Source organism: Globicephala melas, chromosome 3, assembly GCF_963455315.2.
Source record: "Globicephala melas chromosome 3, mGloMel1.2, whole genome shotgun sequence".
Lineage (NCBI taxonomy): Eukaryota > Metazoa > Chordata > Mammalia > Artiodactyla > Delphinidae > Globicephala > Globicephala melas.
The window spans coordinates 124,787,107-124,809,064 of NC_083316.1; the positions used below are offsets into that span (position 1 = coordinate 124,787,107).

General features: G+C 43.4%; 1 protein-coding gene across 11 annotated transcripts in view; it reads right to left on the bottom strand.

Moving 5' to 3' along the window:
• Window positions 1-21,958, bottom strand: part of SH3TC2 (SH3 domain and tetratricopeptide repeats 2) — a 182,296-nt gene that overhangs the window by 107,757 nt on the left and 52,581 nt on the right. For 6 of the 11 annotated variants that reach the window (XR_009563483.1, XR_009563485.2, XR_009563481.2 and 3 more), the window contains 4 exons: window positions 18,429-18,579; window positions 16,254-16,376; window positions 14,865-15,015; window positions 12,886-13,082 (listed from right to left, as the gene is read on the bottom strand). Coding sequence is in view for 5 of the 11 variants with exons in the window: in XM_060296419.1 (XP_060152402.1) it covers window positions 12,886-13,082; window positions 14,865-15,015; window positions 16,254-16,376; window positions 18,429-18,579 (622 nt within the window). In the remaining 6 variants the exon portion in view is untranslated. Of the gene's footprint in view, window positions 1-4,610; window positions 4,870-9,601; window positions 11,215-12,885; window positions 13,083-14,864; window positions 15,016-16,253; window positions 16,393-18,428; window positions 18,580-19,136; window positions 19,368-21,958 lie in introns of those variants that run through there. The other 5 variants (XM_060296418.2, XM_060296417.2, XM_030847401.2 and 2 more) reach the window with 5 other exon arrangements.

Consider the following 21,958-nt stretch of genomic DNA (forward strand, 5'->3'; position numbering starts at 1 on the left):
GAAGAAGAAAGAAAGGAAGACACAGACTTTAACTGGAAAGAAAACAAAGGAATGCCACAGGACTTGGAAGAGGGTCAGATTATAAATCTAAATAATCCCTTAGGATTTTAAAACAACCAAAAATGCAGATCCTCCAAGTCATCTGTTTGGCTATCCTTCCCTCCACCCACCAGAGTTTGAAAGCTACATGTTCTAGGACAGACAAGTCTGTTTTGTTTATCTCATGAATAATTAGCTGTTTGGTCACCGGGATCACCAGGCAGCTGTTATTTCAGCCTGGCCCTTGGCAGTTGCCCTGGGGAGGAAAGCAGAAGTAAGTAGTGTCACTGCTGTCTGGGGCAATGTGCAGACGTCAGGGGCATTCCTATGAGCATCTCTATGAAGCAGATGTCCAATATATCCCCAGATGAACAAACATCAAAGTTCTCAATTTACAAGAAAGTTCAAGAACAAAAATGTCAGCTTCACACATAATATTTGGCCCATGAAAGAAAGGTAAAGTAGTTGAGAGTCATATACATTAGGTTTAAATATCACAGTCTACATCTAAAATGTTAGAATCAAAGACAGAAGAGATCACCTACTTAAAAATTCTTTCCAGAGATAAAGAATTTGCAATAGGTAAAATTTGCATAGGCAAAAATTTGCAATCCCAAATAAAAATAAAATAGAAGCTTAAGAAAATAGATAAGCATTCCTAAACATTGTGAGTCAGTTAAAAAACCTGTTCCTAACACAGTTAATGCATAAGAATTAAAACATCTCAACATGAGCATGGGCTTCTCCCTGGTTATTTGTTTCACAAGACACATTTGGAGGATGATGGTATCCCCACCAGCTTTCCCATGATATCAAAAGTAGGTAATTCTCTCACATCTGTGACCTCCCTTCTGCTGCTGCCATTCAAGCCGCACAAAACTCCGTTCACCTGGCTGCCTCACTTGCTCAGGTATCCACAGTCTTCTACTATTGGCTTAGGGGTCTCTTGCAAATTCGCCCCACTCCTCACCTGGAATCTTTAAAATCTAATTTATAATTTGTTCTGATCTATCACCATTGTGAAATTATAAACTTTCTATTCCTCCTTTCATTTTCCATTTGGGAAAGATAGTTTATCATTTCTTCTGGACTTATTTGTCTGTGGTCAGTGATAACCTTCATAATTTTTCAAGATCTCCTAGAAAATCAGTTCTCTCCAATCCTGTTCTAGAGTAATTAATTTTTTGACTCACCAGAATCACCATATTGATTTCAGCCTAACATTCCAGGCTGCTGAAACAAATTTTAACCTTGTTTCTATTCATGATCACATTAGTGATGGTACATGTCCCAGTGATGTGTCAACTGATAGAGACGCACAGTATAATGTAATGGGTTCGCACCCTAGTTCCAGCATCAGGGAGACATGACTTCAACTCTCACCTCGACCACTTACTAACTGGACTTAAGCAAGCCATTTCCATTTTCTAAACCTCAATGGAGATAAAAACAATAGTATCTTCCTCAAAATGTTGTTGGATTACATGAGAGAGTTCTCAAAAAGGTTTTGCATAGGGGCTAGTGCATAACGTTCATTCAGAAATCTCAACCATTATTTTTGTTTTGATATGTACACATTTTCTGGTCTCAATAAAGTTGTCCCATCAAATGATATATATGAAAGAACAAAAGCCAGAGCCCTCCAGGTCAGTGCTTTTCAAACTGCAGATTAGTGAATCTAGAAATCAATTTAGCAGGTCATAAGCTGGATATTTTTTAATTAGAATAGAATGTTTTTAAAAATGAATAGAATAGATCAAAGTGCATTTCATGGTGTAAGCACAAAATGGTGTTTTGTCAAACAGATACTATAGGTATATTTGTGCATATGCATACTGAGATACAATGTAAAAGGTACTTCTTACTGTGTGTCATAGTAAAAACCAAACCAAACAAACAAACAAAAAATTTGAAAGGCATTGCTGTAGGCTGATCCAGAGCTCCTGAACACACTTTGGTAATGATATACTACTTAGGAGAGACATTACTGCCCCCTGCTGGAACTCTTGATTTCTCATGGAGAAGGAAGACCTCAGCCATCCACTCCCATACCCTGTCTGGAAGCTTACCTGGGGGGGAATGCACCCCTTGAGCTATCCTGATGCCCTGCGCAATGAGTCCAAGGCAGCACTAGAAGTGGCAGCCAGCGTTCTCACCTTTAAAATAATTCTGAAAGCACAGTGTCCTCCCCTCCCACCTGCCTCCACAGTCTCTCCCGAAAACAAAGCTGAGCAGCCCCGTGACTGAGTTATCCTTGGTCTCACCTCTGCCCTATCACACATCACAGCTGGGCAGAGCCTCCCCAGCCCCTAAGCAGCCACATGTCTCTGCTTCACTGAGCAGACTACACCCCTTGGAGGAAGGTGAACCGACTGCATGTTCTCAGAGCTGGGACAGCCAGCAGCCTCCATCCTCTAATGCCCCTGAGTTCTAAAATAACTGACTAGGGCTGGGGGACCAGAGGAGTACAGACTTGGAAAGATGTGCTGTCCCATCCAAGAGATAGGCCTCCACCAAGAGGTCTCACCAAGAGGTAAAGGTCCCAAGAGACCAGCAACCCTAACACACACCCCTGTCTTAAGATATGGAGCCCAGAACCAGATACACTTACTAAGAATCTACTTAGTCCTGCTTCAGTATCGGAGCTACCATGAATTGAGGGCTCATACCTAGTCATCCATACTTGAGGTCTCAAGTAAAACTCGAAGCAGAGTTAAAATTGAGACTGAAGAGTATAGAGTAACTTGCCCAGTCACTCAGCCAACTTCAGACCCAGGTGCCCTTGAATGCAGGACAGCATTCCCAGCCACTGCTCTAAGTCTGGCTGCACTTCCGAATTTCAGGACTTACACCAAGAAAGAAACAAAATATGACTGAATTGCAACGTGGCAAATAAAACCTAGTATAGAAAAGAGTAAATCTTAACTTTAAAATAAATAAACTAATGGTTGGGTCATAGTAGGCATTTTTTAGAACATAAACCATTTTATTAATTTGCTTTAAAAATAGCCTCATTTGTCTTAAGTCTTGGATCAAGCTTCTTTCTCCCTTAGGTAAAGCCCTGCTCCCAAAGATAGATGTGCCTCAGCCATTTCCTCATCTATGAAATAAAGAAGGTAAACAAATCTATCAGGTCACCTAGTGTTTACACTATGTGCCAGGCATTGAGTGTGTTCAGTACTTTTACGTGTGCTGATACAATTCTTACAACACTGGGCTCAGAGAAGTTAATTAATTTGCTGAAGGTCACACAGCTAGTAAGAGACAGATTCTAACCCACATATGCCTGACTCCCTTGCCCCCACTAGGAACTGTTACCTTGGTGAGTGCACGACTCATTCTCTTTAATTTTTCATTCTTCCCTTCCCCTTGTCCACACATCCCAATGGGAGCAATTATCAAAAGGGAAGGAGGTCAAGATCATGAAAAACAAGGAAAGACTGAGAGACTATCACAGGTCAGAGATGACTAGGGAAACGCGACAGCTAAATGCAATGTGGTACCCTGGACCCTGGATCACAAAAAGGACTTGAGGGGAAAAACTGGTGAAATCCAAATAAAAGCTGGAGTGTGTTGTTGCAATATGCAGCTAATGGGTCTCCCACCTTCCCTCCTGCTGCTCTGTAATCTGTTCTCAGGCTGCTTCCAGATTCATCTTTCCAAAGCACAAATCTGAGCATGGCTCTCTCACCTGCTTAGAACCTTTTCGTGGCTCACCCTCACACTCAGGATCTGTCTCCAGCTCCCCTCCCTGGAGCCTTCTCTCACTTCCCTTCCTTACCGCCCCGACTGTGCTCCAGCTTTGTTCAACTCATTGCTGTTCTCAGAAAACACCAGACCCTCTCTACCCTCTGGACCTTTCTTGACACATACCCTGTCTGTGAACCCCACCCAGGCTGCATGTAGAAGTAGATATCTCTCTCTCTCAGGATTCGGTTTAGATGTCACTTCCTCCAGGGAGCCCTCCCTGATACTCTTGCTCCCATGCTTGGGTTAAATCCTCTCCCCTGAATTCTCATTGCACCCTGTAATTAGCTCCCATCACAGTGCTTCCCATCCTGGATCATATTCATATCTGCCCCTTGCCTCTTATACAACTGAGTCCCAGCTTCCCTGAAGTGGGAAGTGTGCAGCCAGACATGGCATTGAATAGCACTGACTCCCACTGTGAGGAGATCAGTCGTTTGCACTGCTTGCTCTGTTTCCCTGATTGCTCAAGGAGAACTGTGTTAGTTTGTCTTCAACACTCCCTGCCAAATGTTAATCTCTTTATTTTCAAATAATGCCAGATCAAGCCTAGGCTGGGCACTTGCCATAAGCAACAGGATCTAGCTTGAATTTAGTGCATTGTTTGTTTTCACTATATTTGTTTTTATTTATGTAATTCTTTTTTTAGAAAGCAATATGTTTTTCTTCTGCATAGACCAGTCATCCTTTATAAAATTGAGTAAAGGAAGTAAATCAATTTAGAAAACAATTGGTAAGTGGTTGTTCAGATGGCACATATGGTGATAAATGCAAGTGTGCATATGCATGTGCACATACGTGCACACAAATGTGCACGTATGCACACATGCATAAAACTGTGAAAATCGCCCAGAAGGAATCATTTGTGCAGCTAAGTCCTTGGACCCAGGGTACTGCTGTCTTTGCCACAACTACCTGTGTGGCAGGGAGAAAATTACTTTTCTGTTTTTCAGTTTACTCACCTGTAAAAGAGAAGAGAAAAAAACTGGGCCATAAAAACATGATTTCATCTTCCAGATACAAGTCTCTCTTCCTGTTCATATGGCTTGGAAATAACCAGCTTGGAAATTTCTGAAAAGGAACCTACAGGAGGTCATACTTTTTATATTAGAGATCAGAGATCTGAAGTTTATAGAGGTTAAGTGACATGCCCAAGGGTCACATCATAATTTAATGTCAAATTCAAGACCAAGATCTAGGTCTTCCCACCCCATGGTGAACTGTTTCTCCCTTCATTTCTGAAACCGTCCACCCCTATATACTTCTTTCCCCAGAAAAACTTCTGTCAAAAGAGTTACATTCAGCTCAATATCAAAAAAACAAACAACCCAATCCAAAAATGGGAAGAAGATCTAAATAGACATTTCTCCAAAGAAGATATACAGATTGTCAACAAACACATGAAAGAATGCTCAACATCGCTAATCATTAGAGAAATGCAAATCAAAACTAAATGAGGTATCACCTCACACTGGTCAGAATGGCCATCATCAAAAAATCTACAAACAATAAATGCTGGAGAGGGTGTGGAGAAAAGGGAACCCTTTTGCACTGTTGGTGGGAATGTAAATTGATACAGCCACTATGGAGAACAGTATGGAGGTTCCTTAAAAAACTACAAATAGAACTACCATATGACCCAGCAATCCCACTACTGGGCATATACCCTGAGAAAAGCATAATTCAAAAAGAGTCATGTACCACAATGTTCATTGCAGCTCTATTTACAATAGCCAGGACATGGAAGCAACCTAAGTGTCCATCGACAGATGAATGGATAAAGAAGATGTGGCACATATATACAATGGAATATTACTCAGCCATAAAAAGAAACGGAACTGAGTTATTTGTAGTGAGGTGGATAGACTTAGAGTCTGTCATACAGAGCGAAGTAAGTCAGAAAGAGAAAAACAAATACTGTATGCTAACACATATATATGGAATCTAAAAAAAAGAAAAGGTTCTGATGAACCTAGGGGCAGGACAGGAATAAAGACGCAGACATAGAGAATGGACTTGAGGACACGGGGAGGGGGAAGGGTAAGCTGGGACGAAGCGAGAGAGTAGCATTGACATATATACACTACCAAATGTAAAATAGATAGCTAGTGGGAAGCAGCTGTATGGCACAGGGAGATCAGCTCAGTGCTTTGCAACCACCTAGAGGGGTGGGATAAGGAGGGTGGGAGGGAGATGCAAGAAGGAGGGGATACGGGGATATATGTATAAGTATAGCTGATTCACTTTGTTATACAGCAGAAACTAACGCAACACTGTAAAGCAATTATACTCCAATAAAGATGTTAAAAAAAAGTTACATTTTACTTACAAAGCACAAGCAAACACACACACAATATAAAGACATCTTAAATAATGCAAAAGCAAATAAGAAAAGGATAAAAGCAATATTAGATTTCAAAGCATTAGCTCAGTTGAATAGGGAAGTAATGTAACTAAAAGCTGATAAAACATGTTACAGGTTTTCCACAATGTTGTAATTCCCTCCTTGTTCTTTATTTAGATTAGATGCAAGGAGCCAGAAGCCAGGCAGGCCACTAAGTTTTGGGGAAGGATTAGGATAAAAGAGGGTAACTGATTCATCTTTGGCTACAACCTATGAATAATAAAACCTGTTTAAATAGAAACCAGGCCCAAACACCACTTCACTCACTCTCTGCGGATCATGAAAAACAGCATCAACATGATTCCAGGAGGAATAGTTCACCACATTTTTTTTTTTTTTTTTTTTTTTTTTTTTTTTTTTGCGGTACGCGGGCCTCTCACTGCTGTGGTCTCTCCCATTGCGGAGCACAGGCTCCGGATGCGCAGGCTCAGCGGCCATGGCTCATGGGCCCAGCCACTCCGCGGCATGTGGGATCTTCCTGGACCGGGGCACGAACCCGTGTCCCCTGCATTGGCAGGCGGACTCTCAACCACTGCGCCACCAGGGAAGCCCTCACCACATTTTTAAAACGGAATTTTCAGACACTTTTAAAGAATATTTCAGCAGAGTAATTTGCATACAGGATGTAGTCATTTCAATGATACAACACAATGTTTTTCTTATTTTAAAAAATAGCCTTATCCTTGTCTTTGGAAATGTGCTGAACATTTTTATAACTGACCTGGTTAAGGGCAAATTTACCAGATTTACCAAAGTGCACAGAATCACAAAGAAATGGAAAGATATCCCACGCTCTTGGATTGGAAGAATTAATATTGTTAAAATGGCCATACTACCCAAAGCAACCTACAGATTTCATGAGATCCCTATCAGTTTACCCATGACATTTTTCACATAACTAGAACAAATGATCCTAAAATTTATATGGAACCATAAAGGACCCAGAATTGCCAAAGCAATCCTGAGGAAAAAGAACAAAAGCAGGAGACATCATCCTCCCAGACTTCAGGCAATACTAGAAAGCTACAGTAATCGAAACAGTGTGGTACTGGCACAAAAACAGACACGGATCAATGGAACAGAATAGACAGCCCAGAAATAAACCCACACACTTACAGTCAATTAATCTTTTACAAAGGAGGCAAAAATATACAATAGAAAAAAATACAGTCTCTTCAGTAAGTGGTGTTGGGAAAGTTGGACAGCTGCATGGAAATCAATGAAGTTAGAACACACCTTCACACCATACACAAAAATAAACTCAAAATGCCTTAAAGACTTAAATATAAGACATGACACCATAAAACTCCTAGAAGAAAACGTAGGCAAAACATTCTCTGACATAAATCGTACCAATGTTTTCTCAGTCAGTCTCCCAAGGCAACAGAAATAAAAGCAAAAATAAACAAAATGTGACCTAATCAAACTGACAAGCTTTTGTACAGCAAAGGCAATGAGAAAGAAAACAAAAACAACCTACAGACTGAAAGTATTTTCAAATGATGTGACTGACAAGGGCTTAATTTCCAAAATATACAAATAGCTCATACAACTCAACAACAAAAAAACAGCCAACTCAATCGAAAAATGAGCAGAAGACCTAAATAGACATTTCTCCAAAGAAGACACACAGGTGCCAAGAGGCACCTGAAAAGATGCTCATCATAGCTAATTATTAGAGAAATGCAAATCAAAACTACAATGAGGTACCACCTCATACCAGGCAGAATGGCCATCATTAAAAAGTCTACAAATAACAAATGCTAGAGAGGGTGTGGAGAAAAGGGAACCCTCCTACACCGTTGGTGGGAATGTAAGTTGGTGTAGCTACCATGGAAAACAGTATGGAGGTTCCTTAAAAAACTAAAAATAGAGCTCCCGTATGATCCAGCAATCCCATTCTTGGGCATACATCGAAACAAAACTACAATTCAAAAAGATACCTGCACCCCTATGTTCATAGCAGCACTATTCACAATAGCCAAGACATGGAAACAACTTAAATGTGCAGCAATAGATGAATGGATAAAGAAGATGTGGTATATATACACAATGGAATACTACTCAGCCATAAAAAGGAATGAAATAATGTCATTTGCAGCAACATGGATGGACTCAGAGAAAGACAAATATCATATGATATCATCGCTTATATGTGGAATCTAAAATATTACACAAATGAACCTACCTAGAAAACAGAAACAGACTCACAGACATAGAGAACAGACTTGTGGTTGCCAAGGCGGAGGGGTTCGGAGAGGCGTGTATTGAGAGTTTGGAGTTAGCAGAAGCAAACCACTATATACAGAATGGATAAACAACAAGGTACTACTGTGCAGCACAGGGAACTGTATTCAATATCCTGTGATAAACCATAATGGAAAAGAGTTTTTAAAAGAATATGTATGTGTAACTGAATCACTTTGCTGTACAGCAGAAATTAACACAACATTGTAAATCAACTATAATTCAATTTTAAAATCTACACAGAATCAGAAAAGTTTAACCAAATTTCCCAATGAAGTATAAAATGGGTAGATATAATGCCCTTCACCTAAATATATATACATGCATAGATATATATGTGTGTGGGTATTTATGTGTATTTATGTATATATATACATGTATAGCTACATACATGTATATATATGTGTGTAGGTATTTATGTGTGTGTGTGTGTGTGTATATATATATATATATATATATATATGTATACTTGTAAAAATTGAGAAGTATCTGGCCAAACAGAAACTCACGTGAGAAGAGACTTCAAATGATAAGCTCAATGTGAGCCAACAGTAAGATGTAGCTGATGCGGAGAAGAAAAATCTTAATGTAATGTTAAAATAAAACATTAAATCACATTAAGTATGGTAATGACCCTCTTTGCTCTCCACCCACCAGCCAATACCAGTTATAGGAACCACACTATCAGAGGGACAGAAATTGGCATCTGGCCAGAGGAGAGTAATAGGTCAGTCGCAAAAAGAGAGAGGGTCTGTAACCTGAGACAAATGGGGAATGGTTCATGGCATGGGTCCCAGAGCCAAGCAAGCCTTCTGCAAGCACGAGATTTGTTAACCATTCTGGCATGCCTGTGCCCCGTCGGTCTCCCAGGAATGTTGTTGAAAGGACTCTGCATGGGAGGTTAGACTATCTTCAACATCCCTCCCTTGGGGATTTTATGGTTTGTGGTGGGAGCAAAACCACATCTATCTTACGTGGTAGTGGACTAAGTCACTTCATTTCCTTTCTGGTGAAGAATACTCTAGAGTAACAACCAACCAAGCTCCTAAGAGAAAATAAGATGTACCAATATGTACACAGCATTGGTGACTAGAAGATGCACTATTGACTCAACTCCCCACCCCCATCCCACACCACCACACCACCAATCATCTGGTTGCTCCAAGGAGCTAGAAAGTAAAGGCAGAGGGTCTTAACAGTAAATCTAAGCTGTTGGGGGTCAGATGGCGATCCCTATAGCTAGCTCTTACATGTGTCCACATTTCCGAGCAAGAGTGAACTGCCAGCATCAGGGTCATTCGAGATGCTCGTTAATAATGCATGTTCCTGGGGTGTCTCCCAGGTCTACTGAATCAGAATTATTGGGGTAAGAACCAGAAAGTTCATTTTCTGCAAGTTCCCCGGGTGATTCCTTTTCACATTCTCTGAGAACCATGGTTCCAGAGGAGTGCTTCTTGTGCTTCAGTGTGCATTAGAATCACCTGGAAAACAGGGTCAAGCCAGGGATCCTTGGCCCCAGAGACTGTGCTTCAGAGGTCTTAGGTGGAGCCTGAAATTCGCATTTCAAACAATCTCAGAGGTGACGCTTATGTTGCTGGCCCAGCCAGTCAGTGGACCATACTTGGAGCTCACTGCCTTAGCAAATTCCTGATTCCGTCATCAAGGGACTCATATACTGTGGTAGTCAGCTTCTCCCCACCTCCTGGCATCCACACCCTTGGTAATTCCCTCGCTATCTGTGTGGGTCGGACCTAGTGACTCATAGATAATTAATAAGATATGCAAAAATAACTAGTTTTCATCTTCCCTCTTATTAAGGACACAAATGTGTGAATAAATGTAAATGAGCAATATTTAATAATATACACTATTTACATGTAATTTACGTCATAACTTCCTTAGTGCTCAATTTTTAGGCTTTGACGCTTGGGAGCCTTCTCCTGGGTTTATGGGAGGTTATAAGGGAGCAGAGCCTCGGGGCAGGATGGAGATGGTGCCTCCACATCAGACCTCACCTCCTGTGCATTCCACCTGGCCATCCTCAGGCTGTGTCTTTTGAGCTAATAGCATGGTGAATTCCCTCCTGCCAGTCCCTGTGACAGGAGGAGTGGCACCCCCTCTGGTTGAATAGAGAAAAAAAACAAGTGACTAGTTTCTCTGCTGGCAAGGGGAGGGGTCTTTCCCTGAGAAAAGTCAGTGAAGGGAACAAAGTCCAATGGGCTGGTCTTCTCTCCAGTGCAATGCCTGATTTCTTCCCTGAGGGAAGGAGACAGCTTTTCTAGGGGCAGGGGTCTCATTTTCTCTAGAACTGTGTGTCTAGAAAGTGCATTTCAGGGTCTGTATGTGTGGAAGGGCCACAGTCTACTGGAAAGGTTCTAGACACAAAGCCAGGACCCCTAATCCCTGCTCCACCATCCATGCCTTGTGTGACCTGGAATGAGCCCTCTCCCTCTGGACTATGCTCTTCCCATTCTGAGATGAGAGGCTGGGCCAGGTGATGACTTGAACCCCGCCCCCAGATTAACAGCCTAGAGCAGAGAGGTAGCTTCTGACCATGCAACTGGTCAGAGATGGGACAGCTGTCCTCAGAGGGCCAGGCCCCCGCCACTCAGCCACCGCGCCCTCTCTGAGGAGCGCCCAGAGGGGCTGCTATGCCAGAGGGGGCTCTGGCAGATGTGGTCCAGCCTGGTCCTAATGATGTCCTGCAGCTCCTCGTCACCCAGCAGGACTGCTGCAGCCAGGGCCAGCCGGAAGTATTCAGTGGCATCGTGGGCATCCTAACCCCCAGCATGGGGGCAGAGAAGAGATAGCATTAGCAGACATTTCCAGGAAAGGCTAAGAGGCAGTGCAGGAAAAACTAAGAACACTAGCTTTTGTCTGCCTGACATCCTTTCCCACCCTCTTCTCCTGGTTCCTTGGGGGAATTCCTCCTACCAACTCCACTGCAGTTCTGTGACAGTGCTAACCCTGGCGGCCCTCCTCCTCAGGCACAGGAATGGCACCTTACCCAAGCTCAGACAATCATGAAGCAGCATCATCCTGGGCACAGAGCTTCAGGTATGTGAAAATGACTCAAGCTGACCTGTCCCAAGTCACTCTCTGGGACCTTTGAAGTGTGATCTAACAGAGAAAATGGTTGCTCACCCTTTTAGATGGGTGCTGGAGCCTGTCAATAACTAGAGGAGAAGAGGCCAAGAAACAGAGAGAAGCAGAAACATTCAGAGCCAAGAGATACAGAGAGAGGTGGGGAAATCCATGATGACATTTGAGTACCAGCATCCAGAACTACCTGAAATTAAACTTATACCTGAACTTCCTCGTTCCTTGAGCCAATAAAATCTCCTGCTTTGCTTAAGCTACTTTGAGTTGAGCTCTTTCCCTTGAAATCCCTAGAGCCCTCGGTTGATGCAATCAGATCACACATACATTGTCCCACTTCCTGGGAGCTGTGGGACAAAGGCAAGCTCACTGTGGGGGAGTCCTTCACTACCCCATCGTCCCTCCCTAATGGTTGGGATGCAGAACAGGTGGTTCCTCCGGTGAGACTCAAAAAGGGATGACTGGTTCCCGTTAACCTTCATCAGTCAATAATAAATTTAGGCCAGAAACACTCTGGCAAATAAGAAAAAGACAACAGAGCTGCCCTAAGGGTCCCCTGGGGGCCAAACACAGGAGTGACTCAGAAGCCACTGTATGAAGAGATTAAGCATTGTGCTGGAGCAGACAGAGACCTCTGGTAAGGGCAGCCAGTGCCCAGGGACAAGGTTCAAGGGCCAGAATTGTAACTGAGAATTACAGACCACACACACAGTTCTAGAAGTGGCTGGAAAAATAAGAAGTTCTGGATTCAACTCCAGCAGAGCAAACAGAAGAGTCAGGGCTATGGTCTTCTTAGGACCTAGGCTTACTTACATTCTAAGACCCTGCATGTTATTATCTCAAACATGTTAACACGTACCTAGATTTCTCCTAAAATAGTTTATACAACTTTATAAGAAGTGAGTTGCAATTGACTAATTAATCTATAACATTTTTAGACGTACAGTTAAGAATTAATTTTGATTTTAATTTTGGAGCTTATAATTCTTTTGTTTGGGGGTCTCATGCATTGTTTTGGGTCTCATATATTTTCATAGGTCCTAGAGGAGCTCACAGGCACTAGACCAATGTTCCCATAGTGCCTGACAGATGAAGTGGGCCCAGAAGTCACAGCAGGACAAGGAAAGAGAAGAACTAGGGCCTGTCTCCTCAGCAGAGATGGGAGCCTCTTTGAGGTCTCCAAGGGGGCTAAGTGAAAAGAGTCATTGCGTTCCCAGAGGAGCCACTCCCCACCCTATGAGACAACACTCCCCATCTTACCCCTCTCAACTTTACCCTGAAGGTTCAGGGTGAGGAAAGAATATAGTTGGACAGTAGCTCTCAGATGACCTTGGAAGCCTGGCTCTTACCTTCAGCTGGTAGAAGGTGAGTTGGCCCAGGCGATAATACACCTTGGCATAGTATAAGCCCTCCTTGGGGCTCTGCAACCAGGGTGGACAGAGCGACAGAGTCTTCAGGTAGCAGTCCTCAGCCATCTCGTACATGTGCAGGGAATAGTACACAGTCGCCAGACGGTGGAAGGCCACCAGCTCCTGCCTCTGATCTCCTAGAAATTGGAAGACTGAGAGAGATATCCTGAAGCCAACACTTTGCATCATTAGTTCACTCTGTACAATTCTTTGAAGATCTACTAGGTATCAGGGACGGAGCTTGGGACATAGCAAACAAAGCAGAAGTCCTGCCCACATGAGGCTTACTGTCTCACAGGACACAGACATTCCTTAAATAATCCCACAAAGGTAAGATTACACCTGTGATAAGTGCTACAAAAGAAAACACAGGGATCTGTGAGAGTGACTAAGTGGAGTATGTGTTCTGGACAAGGTTTTCTGGGACAATTCCTGAGGAACATTTTCTCATTGTGGATGTCACTGTAACTCAGAATTCTGGGAAATAATTATTTCCAAATCTCTGTGATGGGAATGGTGACAAGACTAGCTCGATGGAGTAGCTAAGAATTTCTGACAATGAATAACTTCATATAACAAATGTTTTCTCCACATGAAAGTCTCTCTCTTCAGAGTTCTTCTCTGGGGCTGTCATCAGCAGCCCCTAGTCACCCTCTACCCTTCACCAGCTTTCAGTCTCAAATAAGCTACAGAGACCCATTCACTTTTAACTCATGCTTTAGAATCTTGGTGTCTAAGGGATCTTTGACTTGTTCTGGTTTTGGGTGGATTTCTTGTTTCAATAACTAACTCTTTTAACACAAAGTAGCGTTTAAAGAGAACAAATGCTTCCAATTGTGTTTTTGGAGTATTTGCAAGGTGGCTATTTGATGCAATCTAAAAACATCGCTTTTAGGCTTCAAAGAGCCAAAAGCCAAAGCTAAAGGAGAAAATCCAACTCTCTGATATGGAAAAGTCCAGTCACAGGGAATCACATGAAATGGTGGATATAGCCTCCTTTCAGCTTCTGTCCAAGGAAGGACAAAGAATGCTCCAGAGGGAGCTGCCTGGGCCCCCAAGGTCTTCCTGAGATTAGCAGACAGTTGCACAAATAAGGTTTTCTGCAGTAAAGGGAGAGGTAGGAAAAGAGAGAGAGCCCTGAAGTGCAATTAAATACAATAAAGTCCAGTACCATCCACATCTCATGCCCTTGAGAAAGCCCAGAGGTCCCTTCTAGAATTATCACAGAAGACTCCATTTGCCTTTACATCTAATCAATCCTCCTCTAATAAAACCTGCTTTTCCTCAAGCACCAACATTCAAGATGAGTTTATCTTTTTTCATTCTGCCTCTTTTTTTTCTGTTTTAATGACTTACATTGTTTCTCATTAGCTTTTGTTGTAAATGCAAGTATTTCAGCTACTGAGGGAGTAAGGTTAACAGGAATCTGACCTTCATTTACATTTCAATTCCATAAGAAAATGTGTACTTGACTAATAATTAACTAATTAAAAAGTTAAGGCACAGTGCTTTTGTAATGGGGCATTGCCTGTGCATAGGATAAAATACCATTTACCCTGGACTCAGAATAATACCAATAATACCAACTATAATATAATAATTAGTGTGCACAGGTAACACTTATCAAGGACTTATTATGTACCAAGCACTGTGCTATGGGTTTTACCTGTATTATCATCGGTCTTCATAACAACTGCATGCTGTGGGTGCCATTTTTAATCCTCATTTGCCAATGACAAACTTGAGGTTTATAGATGTTAAGTGGCTTGCTTATTAACTGGGGGCTCCCTGACACTTCGACCTGGAATTTGAACCCACGGAGTCTGACTCCAGAGCCTATGCGCTTACAACTTTGTTGTCCCTCCTTAGGAAGTGTTACCCCCTCCCATTCAATACCCTGGACAATTAGGACCACCAACCTGCGACTGTGCTGAGTCTGGCCGCCAAGGTGGCAAATTCCAAAGCCTTCTCATAGCCTTCCAGGCTGATCTGCAGCTCTGTCAGCTTGTTGAAAATCCGGAGCTCGGTTTTCACTGCCTTCATCCTCCTTGCTAAGGGAACAGCCCCAGCCTGAGAACAGAGGCACAAGGAACCTTAGTCTAGCTGAGAATCATTGGCACATACCATACTCTAGGAGGCTGTACTGCATCCTACTGCCAGGGGTTGAGGGATGGCAGTGACTAAACCCAAGGGGGAGATGGCACCTTCCATGCATGGCTTTTCTCAACTCGCTCTCCTGGTCCTTGCTCTTGGTTGCTCTGCCCGGACCTCAGAGGTGGAAGAACTAGAGGTCATCAGGCTCCCTGAAACTGACAGCAGGAAAGGGATGATGACTTTCCTCAAGGTCACATGAGAAGTTACTCACCCGCCAGCTACACGTTCCCTTAGCGCCCACAGTGCTCATCTACAAAGTACATACGTGGAGTATGTGCATAGTGTCTGAGAGTCCCCAGTAAATAGTCATTTCTATTATTTTTATTATGACAGAACTTTGGGCAGGTCACTTCATCTCTCTGAGCCTTAGTTTTCTCATCTCTAAAATGCATATGACCAAGAGCACCTCAATAGTCAGGGACATGTTTCTTGTTCACCCCTAGCTCAGTGCCTGGCACATACTGGGTCTTGATGAATGTTTGATGACTGAATAAACAATTGAACAAGCGAATGAATAAGTATCTGAATAAGTGAAATATTAAGATCAAATAAGATAATGAGTTTTCCCAAACTTCAGTCAGTGACGAACAATTATGATTCTTCACATATCTGCTTAACATCTGGACATTTATTTCATTAGTATTATTTCTTAAATCAACTATCTTCTATTTCTTGTCTCATTCTTTGCAATAATATCTGTGATAGCATAGGTTTGATGAACTGGTATTATACATCTTTAATTTTTTAAATATATTCTAATGCATACTTAATGAAAACATAGTAAAGCAAGTGCTCACCCATGGACCAATCATCTCCCACCATACCATGTACATAGGAACATTCTGGTCAACATAAAAGTGTGCTACCAACTGTAAAGTACTATGCACCCAAAAGTTGTAATTATTATGATATATTCTGTCAGGAAAGATACTTTATTTATCAAGCCTGAGAATGACAGAGTTTATCAGCTCCTTCTTTGAGAGCCTGCTAGACTGAAGACAGGGAGAGCCTGTGGGCATTGGATGAGGAAGGGAAGACAAAGAAATACCAGCAAGACAGGGGAAGGGGACGCCAGGTGAACTCCAAGTGGCCCTGCTCATGTTTGTGCCAGAACCTAGCTAGGGATACTGCTGATTGTGCAGCCCACAACTTACTCGGTAATACTCCACCGCACGATGCCTGTGGCGGGTCCCATTGAAGAACACATCACCTGCTTCCTCGTAGAGCCTGAGAGCCAGGGAAGGCTCCTCTGACTTCAGGGCTTTCTGGATGGCTGCCTGAGTGGGACAGAGACTGTTGTCAAAGGCAGAGAGAAGGACTTTCCAAATGTCCACAGGACTGGCAAGAATGAGATCCTGACCATCTAGCTTAACCCTCTGCTAAAGTTCCCTGAACCCTAAATTGTCTTTATACTCATAAGGCTAGTAAGATTCACTAGTCCAGCATTTCCCCACCATGCTATGAGAGATTACTTTGGTGGCCCTAGAAATGGTTTTCAGCAGCACACAAACATCTTATAATAGTTAAGTATTTATTTTAATGTGTTTCAGAAAAAAAGATTAATCATATTCAAAACCTCTGCTTTTAGATAGCATTGTTTAGTGTAAAAAGCTAAGTTGATTTGAAGTTGAGCCAAAGAAAAATAAGTAAATAATGGTACAGAGGTACCTGGATATGGCAAAACTATAAACTTGATGTATAAATGACTGAAATTTGGGAAGAATGATCTCATCCAACACCTACAGTTCCTAGATGAAGAAACTGAGGCTGAGACTAAGGAGCTTTCAAGTTTACATCAATAGTTAGTGGCAAACAAATGCTAGTATCTTTCAGCCCATTACCCTTCTCCTGGCCCCTATGACCCCTTTATCTTGAACAAGCTACTTCACATTTGCACCTAAACAAAATGTGATGAGAAAGTAGAAAATGTACCACAACATCTGCAGCACAGCCACAGGACCTCAAATATCCTTAGGTAGAAATTATTCACCTCAGTGGGAATAACTGCAGAACATCAAGTCAGGTGGCAGTCTAGGGTTGTGGGTGCCTGGGACCAGCTCTGGACAGTGAATTACTGGGGCAAGATCCCTCAGTTATTTTTATTGCGTATGCTGCTACACAAAGATAGAAGCAGTGAGATGGAATCCTAGAGTCAGGAGTTCTGCCACCAAGCAATGAACAACCCCAATAGCTCCCTCTGGGCATTTGTCTCCCGGAGACAGAAAGGCAAGACTGAATTGTCTGCTCTCTGATAATTCTTCCAGCTCTAAAATCCCAAGGCAGAATAGAGTCTGCAAGTAAAAGCTTTAAGTCACACTGCTGGTGTGCAGTTTTAACCACTTACTAGTTGTATCACTTTAGGCAAATTACTCAGCCTCATTGAGTGTCATCTGTAAAATGGGAATTTCAGTAGAGACTCCTGCTGCATTTGTAATGAGGATTAAACTATATCAAGCACATGAAGCGTTTAGCAAAGTCTCCCATGCATAGTGAGGCTTCAATCAATGCTATACAACCCCATTATTAAGTCTCGGTGGAAGTGAATTTGTGTGATTGTAAGTAACAGAGTAAGGGGGAGTAAAAGGGGAGAAAATGAGAAATGGGAAGGAAAAAAAGATAACAGGCATATTTTTGATGGAGCAAATCTTATATACCATTGTGTCAGTATCGTACAGATAATGATGATAATGAAATACCATTTATTAAGCATTTACTAGGTCCCAAGCACTTAGTTAATGTTTATATGCATACGTTTACTATGCAAATGTTATACCTAATCTTTATTAGAGACAGGTCCAGCCATGAAGAAACTGAGGCCCAGAGAGCTCACGTAGCAAGCCAAAAGTCACACGGTTCATAATCAATGGCCCTGTGATTTGATTCCACACCTATCTTTTTTAAAGCCCAGGTACTTAATATCTCAGATATTAAAGATATGCAAACCAAAAAATCATAAAAGAACAATAATGTTAATACCACACACATGTCAACCTTCCCTCAAACTGCAGCAAAACCCTGAAGTCAAGGTGTGTGTCAAGTTTTGGAAAAATGGATAAAACTGACATGACAGATGAACGAGTCTCCCACCATGTTCTCTGCGAGCTCACACGTGCATATGGGACTCGGGGACTGGCCCTTTGCTGCTTGTATTCAGCCTGCCAGACCACCTTGGTTTCCATCTTGGGTTCAGGGCGCAGCCCAGAGTTGACCATCCCTCCAAGGGCTTGACGAGGACATCACCTCTCCCTAGTTCTAGCTGATCACTTTGGAGGGTACAGCTGCCTCCCCGCATGGCCCAGGTCAGCAGATAAGCTCTGCAGGAGGCCTACCTGCAGGTACAGCTCCACCAGCTCGTCTTCCTGCATGAGGTAGTGGAGTCGCCCAGCCCCAAGCCAGGCCTCAGCAGCCTTGTCTCTCTCCCCCAGGTCAACGAAGATACGCAGGCTCTCCTTGATGCAGGTGAGGGACCTCCTAAGGGACCTGGGGGTGGACATGGACTCATAAGGTATGAGGGTTCAAAGCGGCCCAGACTCACTCTGCACAGGAGGAAACTGAAGCTCTGGCAGGGGAACAACATTGTTTCAGAACACACAGAGAGATTGAGGGGCAGGGGAACAACATTATTTCAGAACACACAGAGAGATGGAGGACTGATCTGAATCTTCGATCTGCCTAAACCAGCTGTGAGAACTTGAGAAAGTACAGAATCTCTCTGTGACTTGGTTTTCCCATCTGTAAGATGGGGATAAACTGTACCTGCCTCAGAGGATGGCTGTGAGGATTAAATGAGATAGAGTGCTTAGAACAGTGCCTACCATAGAGTAAGCACTTGATGAATGTTTAAATGTTAGTTATCATTTTTATTATTACTGGCCCATGGTCCACCCAACTTTTGACTACTCTATAACATTTTTTCATAAGACCCTAACACAGTGGATGCCAAATGCATATTTATTGAATAAATCACAAAAGAATGACCACAGTGGTAACTTTATTATTTTTTTTTAATTTTACTTTATTTTTGGCCATGCTGGGTCTTCATTGCTGCGCGCGGGCTTTCTCTGGTTGTGGTGAGCTGAGACTACTCTTCGTTGCGGTGCACGGGCTTCTCATTGCGGTGGCTTCTCTTGTTGCAGAGTATGGGCTCTAGGCACGCAAGCTTCAGTAGTTGCAGCACACAGTCTTCAGTAGTTGCAGCACGCGGGCTCAGTAGTTGCAGCACGCAGGCCCTAGAGCATGCGGGCTTCAGTAGTTGCAGTGCGTGGGCCCTAGGGAGCACAGGCTTCAGTAGTTATGGCTCATGGGTTCTAGAGCACAGGCTCAGTAGGTGTGGCACACGGGCTTAGCTGCTCCGCGGCATGTGGGATCTTCCTGGACCAGGGATCGAACCCGTGTCCCCACCATTGGCAGGCGGATTCCTAACCACTGCGCCAGCAGGGAAGTCCCATAGTGGTAACTTTAAATCATCAAAAAGATTTTGATGTTTGTATAAGAAGACAAATCAAAGAAGGGTGAAAGTTTTGGTGCTTAACAGAGTACTCTTTAATTATCTGGAAATTGTTTATGTAGAAAACTCTTGCTCCATGTCAGGAATTAATGAAGAAATGAGGCATAGGTAATGCAGTGTTGAACAGGTTCAGAATTCCAGAACAAGAATCAGCCCTGGGCATCACCTAGATAGTAGTTCTCAACTCCAGCAGTAATTAGAATCATCTGGAAACTCTTTAAACATGCATACACAGGCGAAGTCACCCCAATGTGTTGACATGTCATGCTAGCCTGGGACACTCTAGCTCAGGTACCAGCATTTTGTCAAAGCTCCTTATTAGTTACTATTGTGACTCTACTGTGCAGCTTGGGTTGAGACTCTCTTCTTTTTCTACAGAGAAAACAGGCCCGGAGATGGGAGGTGACTTGCACAAGGTTGCACACCACACTGGGGGACAATCAAAGGCCAGAACTCTGCTCTCCTGAGTCCCAGTCCAGGACTCGTCCCACAATACCCATATTCCTCACACTGTGATTCATGGCCCACCTGCACCAGCATTACCTGTGGAGCTTATTAAAAACACAGACGCCCAGAGCTCCCTCAGACTGACTGAATCAGAATCATCATGGTAACCAGCCAGGAATCTGAATTTCTTAGACACACCCAGGTTATGCTCCTGTGCATTGAAGTTTGAGAACCACTGCACCAAACCATGCAAATCCTTCTAGAAACACTGACCGTCACCCCCCAAGTCTGTAAACAGTTAGGAGGTCCTCATCAAACATGGCTACCATCTCATGATGGGCAACCCAGTCCCCAGGCCCCCTTGTGCACAGTGATGGAAACAAGCATTGCTTGTGACTAATGAGGCCCTGATTCATCTTGGTAATGAGGCAGCTATTAGCCTTCTGTAGAAAGTGCCAGGCATTTGGCCCTTGTAAGTCCTGAGAAGAAAGAACTCTAGTTTTCCCTATTGCCCTGCTCTTGACATGATATTTATTGACATCAACGATGGGCACTGGCCACCCTCTGTCAAGAATCAGAATGTCAGACTTGCTGCTCAGACTGTGCTGTGAGCTGAGAAGCTGCACACTGTGCTGAGGTGGTCACCAACCTCCTTGGCCTGATAACCACAGGCCTCCTTTACTATAGGAAGCCCTGTCCTTCTCTCACCCACTCCGTATCCACCAAATGCCCAGGAGGGCTAACAGGTTCTGCAGACCTGGCCTCTACTGCTCTCCCTACTCCCACTGGAAGAGTTAATGAAGAGAGGAGCCATACATCTCACCCTGATCCTATTTCCTGCTCTGTTTTTGTTTATTACCATTTGCTGTCCTGGGAGACCCCTGGGCTATGGTTGTTTTCTCCAGACCCCCAGGGAGCAAGATTTGGGTTATCACAGAGAAGCCAACTCACAGAGCAGGCATTACGATCTTAGAATTTTTCTCTCTGAGCTCACTATGACTGTGGAAGAGAGGAGGTCAGTATTCCTCTCCAGGAAACACCCCATGGGGGAAGGCAGGACTTACAGAGACCCAGATGCTCACATTGCACTATCAAGACTCTATGTGCGGGCTTCCCTGGTGGCGCAGTGGTTAGGAATCCGCCTGCCAATGCAGGTTCGTGCCCCGGTCCGGGAAGGTCCCACGTGCCATGGAGCAACTAAGCCTGTGCGCCACAACTACTGAGCCTGTGCTCTAGAGCCTGCCAGCCACAACTACTGAGCCCACGTGCTACAACTACGGAAGCCCATGTGCCTAGAGCCTGTGCTCCGCAACAAGAGATGCCACTGCAAAGAGAAGCCTGCGCAATGCAACAAAGAGTAGCCCCTGCTCGCCACAACTAGAGAAAGCCCACGCGCAGCAACAAAGACCCAATGTAGCCAAAAATAATAAAATAAATAAAATAAATGTATAAAAAACAAAAAAGACTCTACGTGCATGGGTTTTCCAAAGACCACTGCCTCCACTAAGTCTTATACCTGATCCATGACTCCAATAAAAGACAAATGCCTTATGGTCTAGAATTGGGAAGTGGTCTCCAGCTTCCTTGGTTGTTTCCTATCACCATTCACCACCCCGTGTGTTTGTATCTGTCACTATATCACCCACCAGATAAGCCACTAGCTTGGCCTGGAATGTCCCAGCACCCCAATTCCTCCAGCCACCACCTGCAGGCCCTAGGTGTGGGCTCAGCTCCCAAATCAAAGAAGTAAGGAGCACGGCTGGTGGAACAGCACAAATTCAGTCTTGATCTGAAGTCTCATGCATTCCCGGCTAGCTATGCCTGGGCCCTGGCATGGTATCTCCTCTCCTCTCAAACCCTCAGGTTTCTCTTTTTCTCATTTTTCCTGCCCCCAAAGTTCAATCT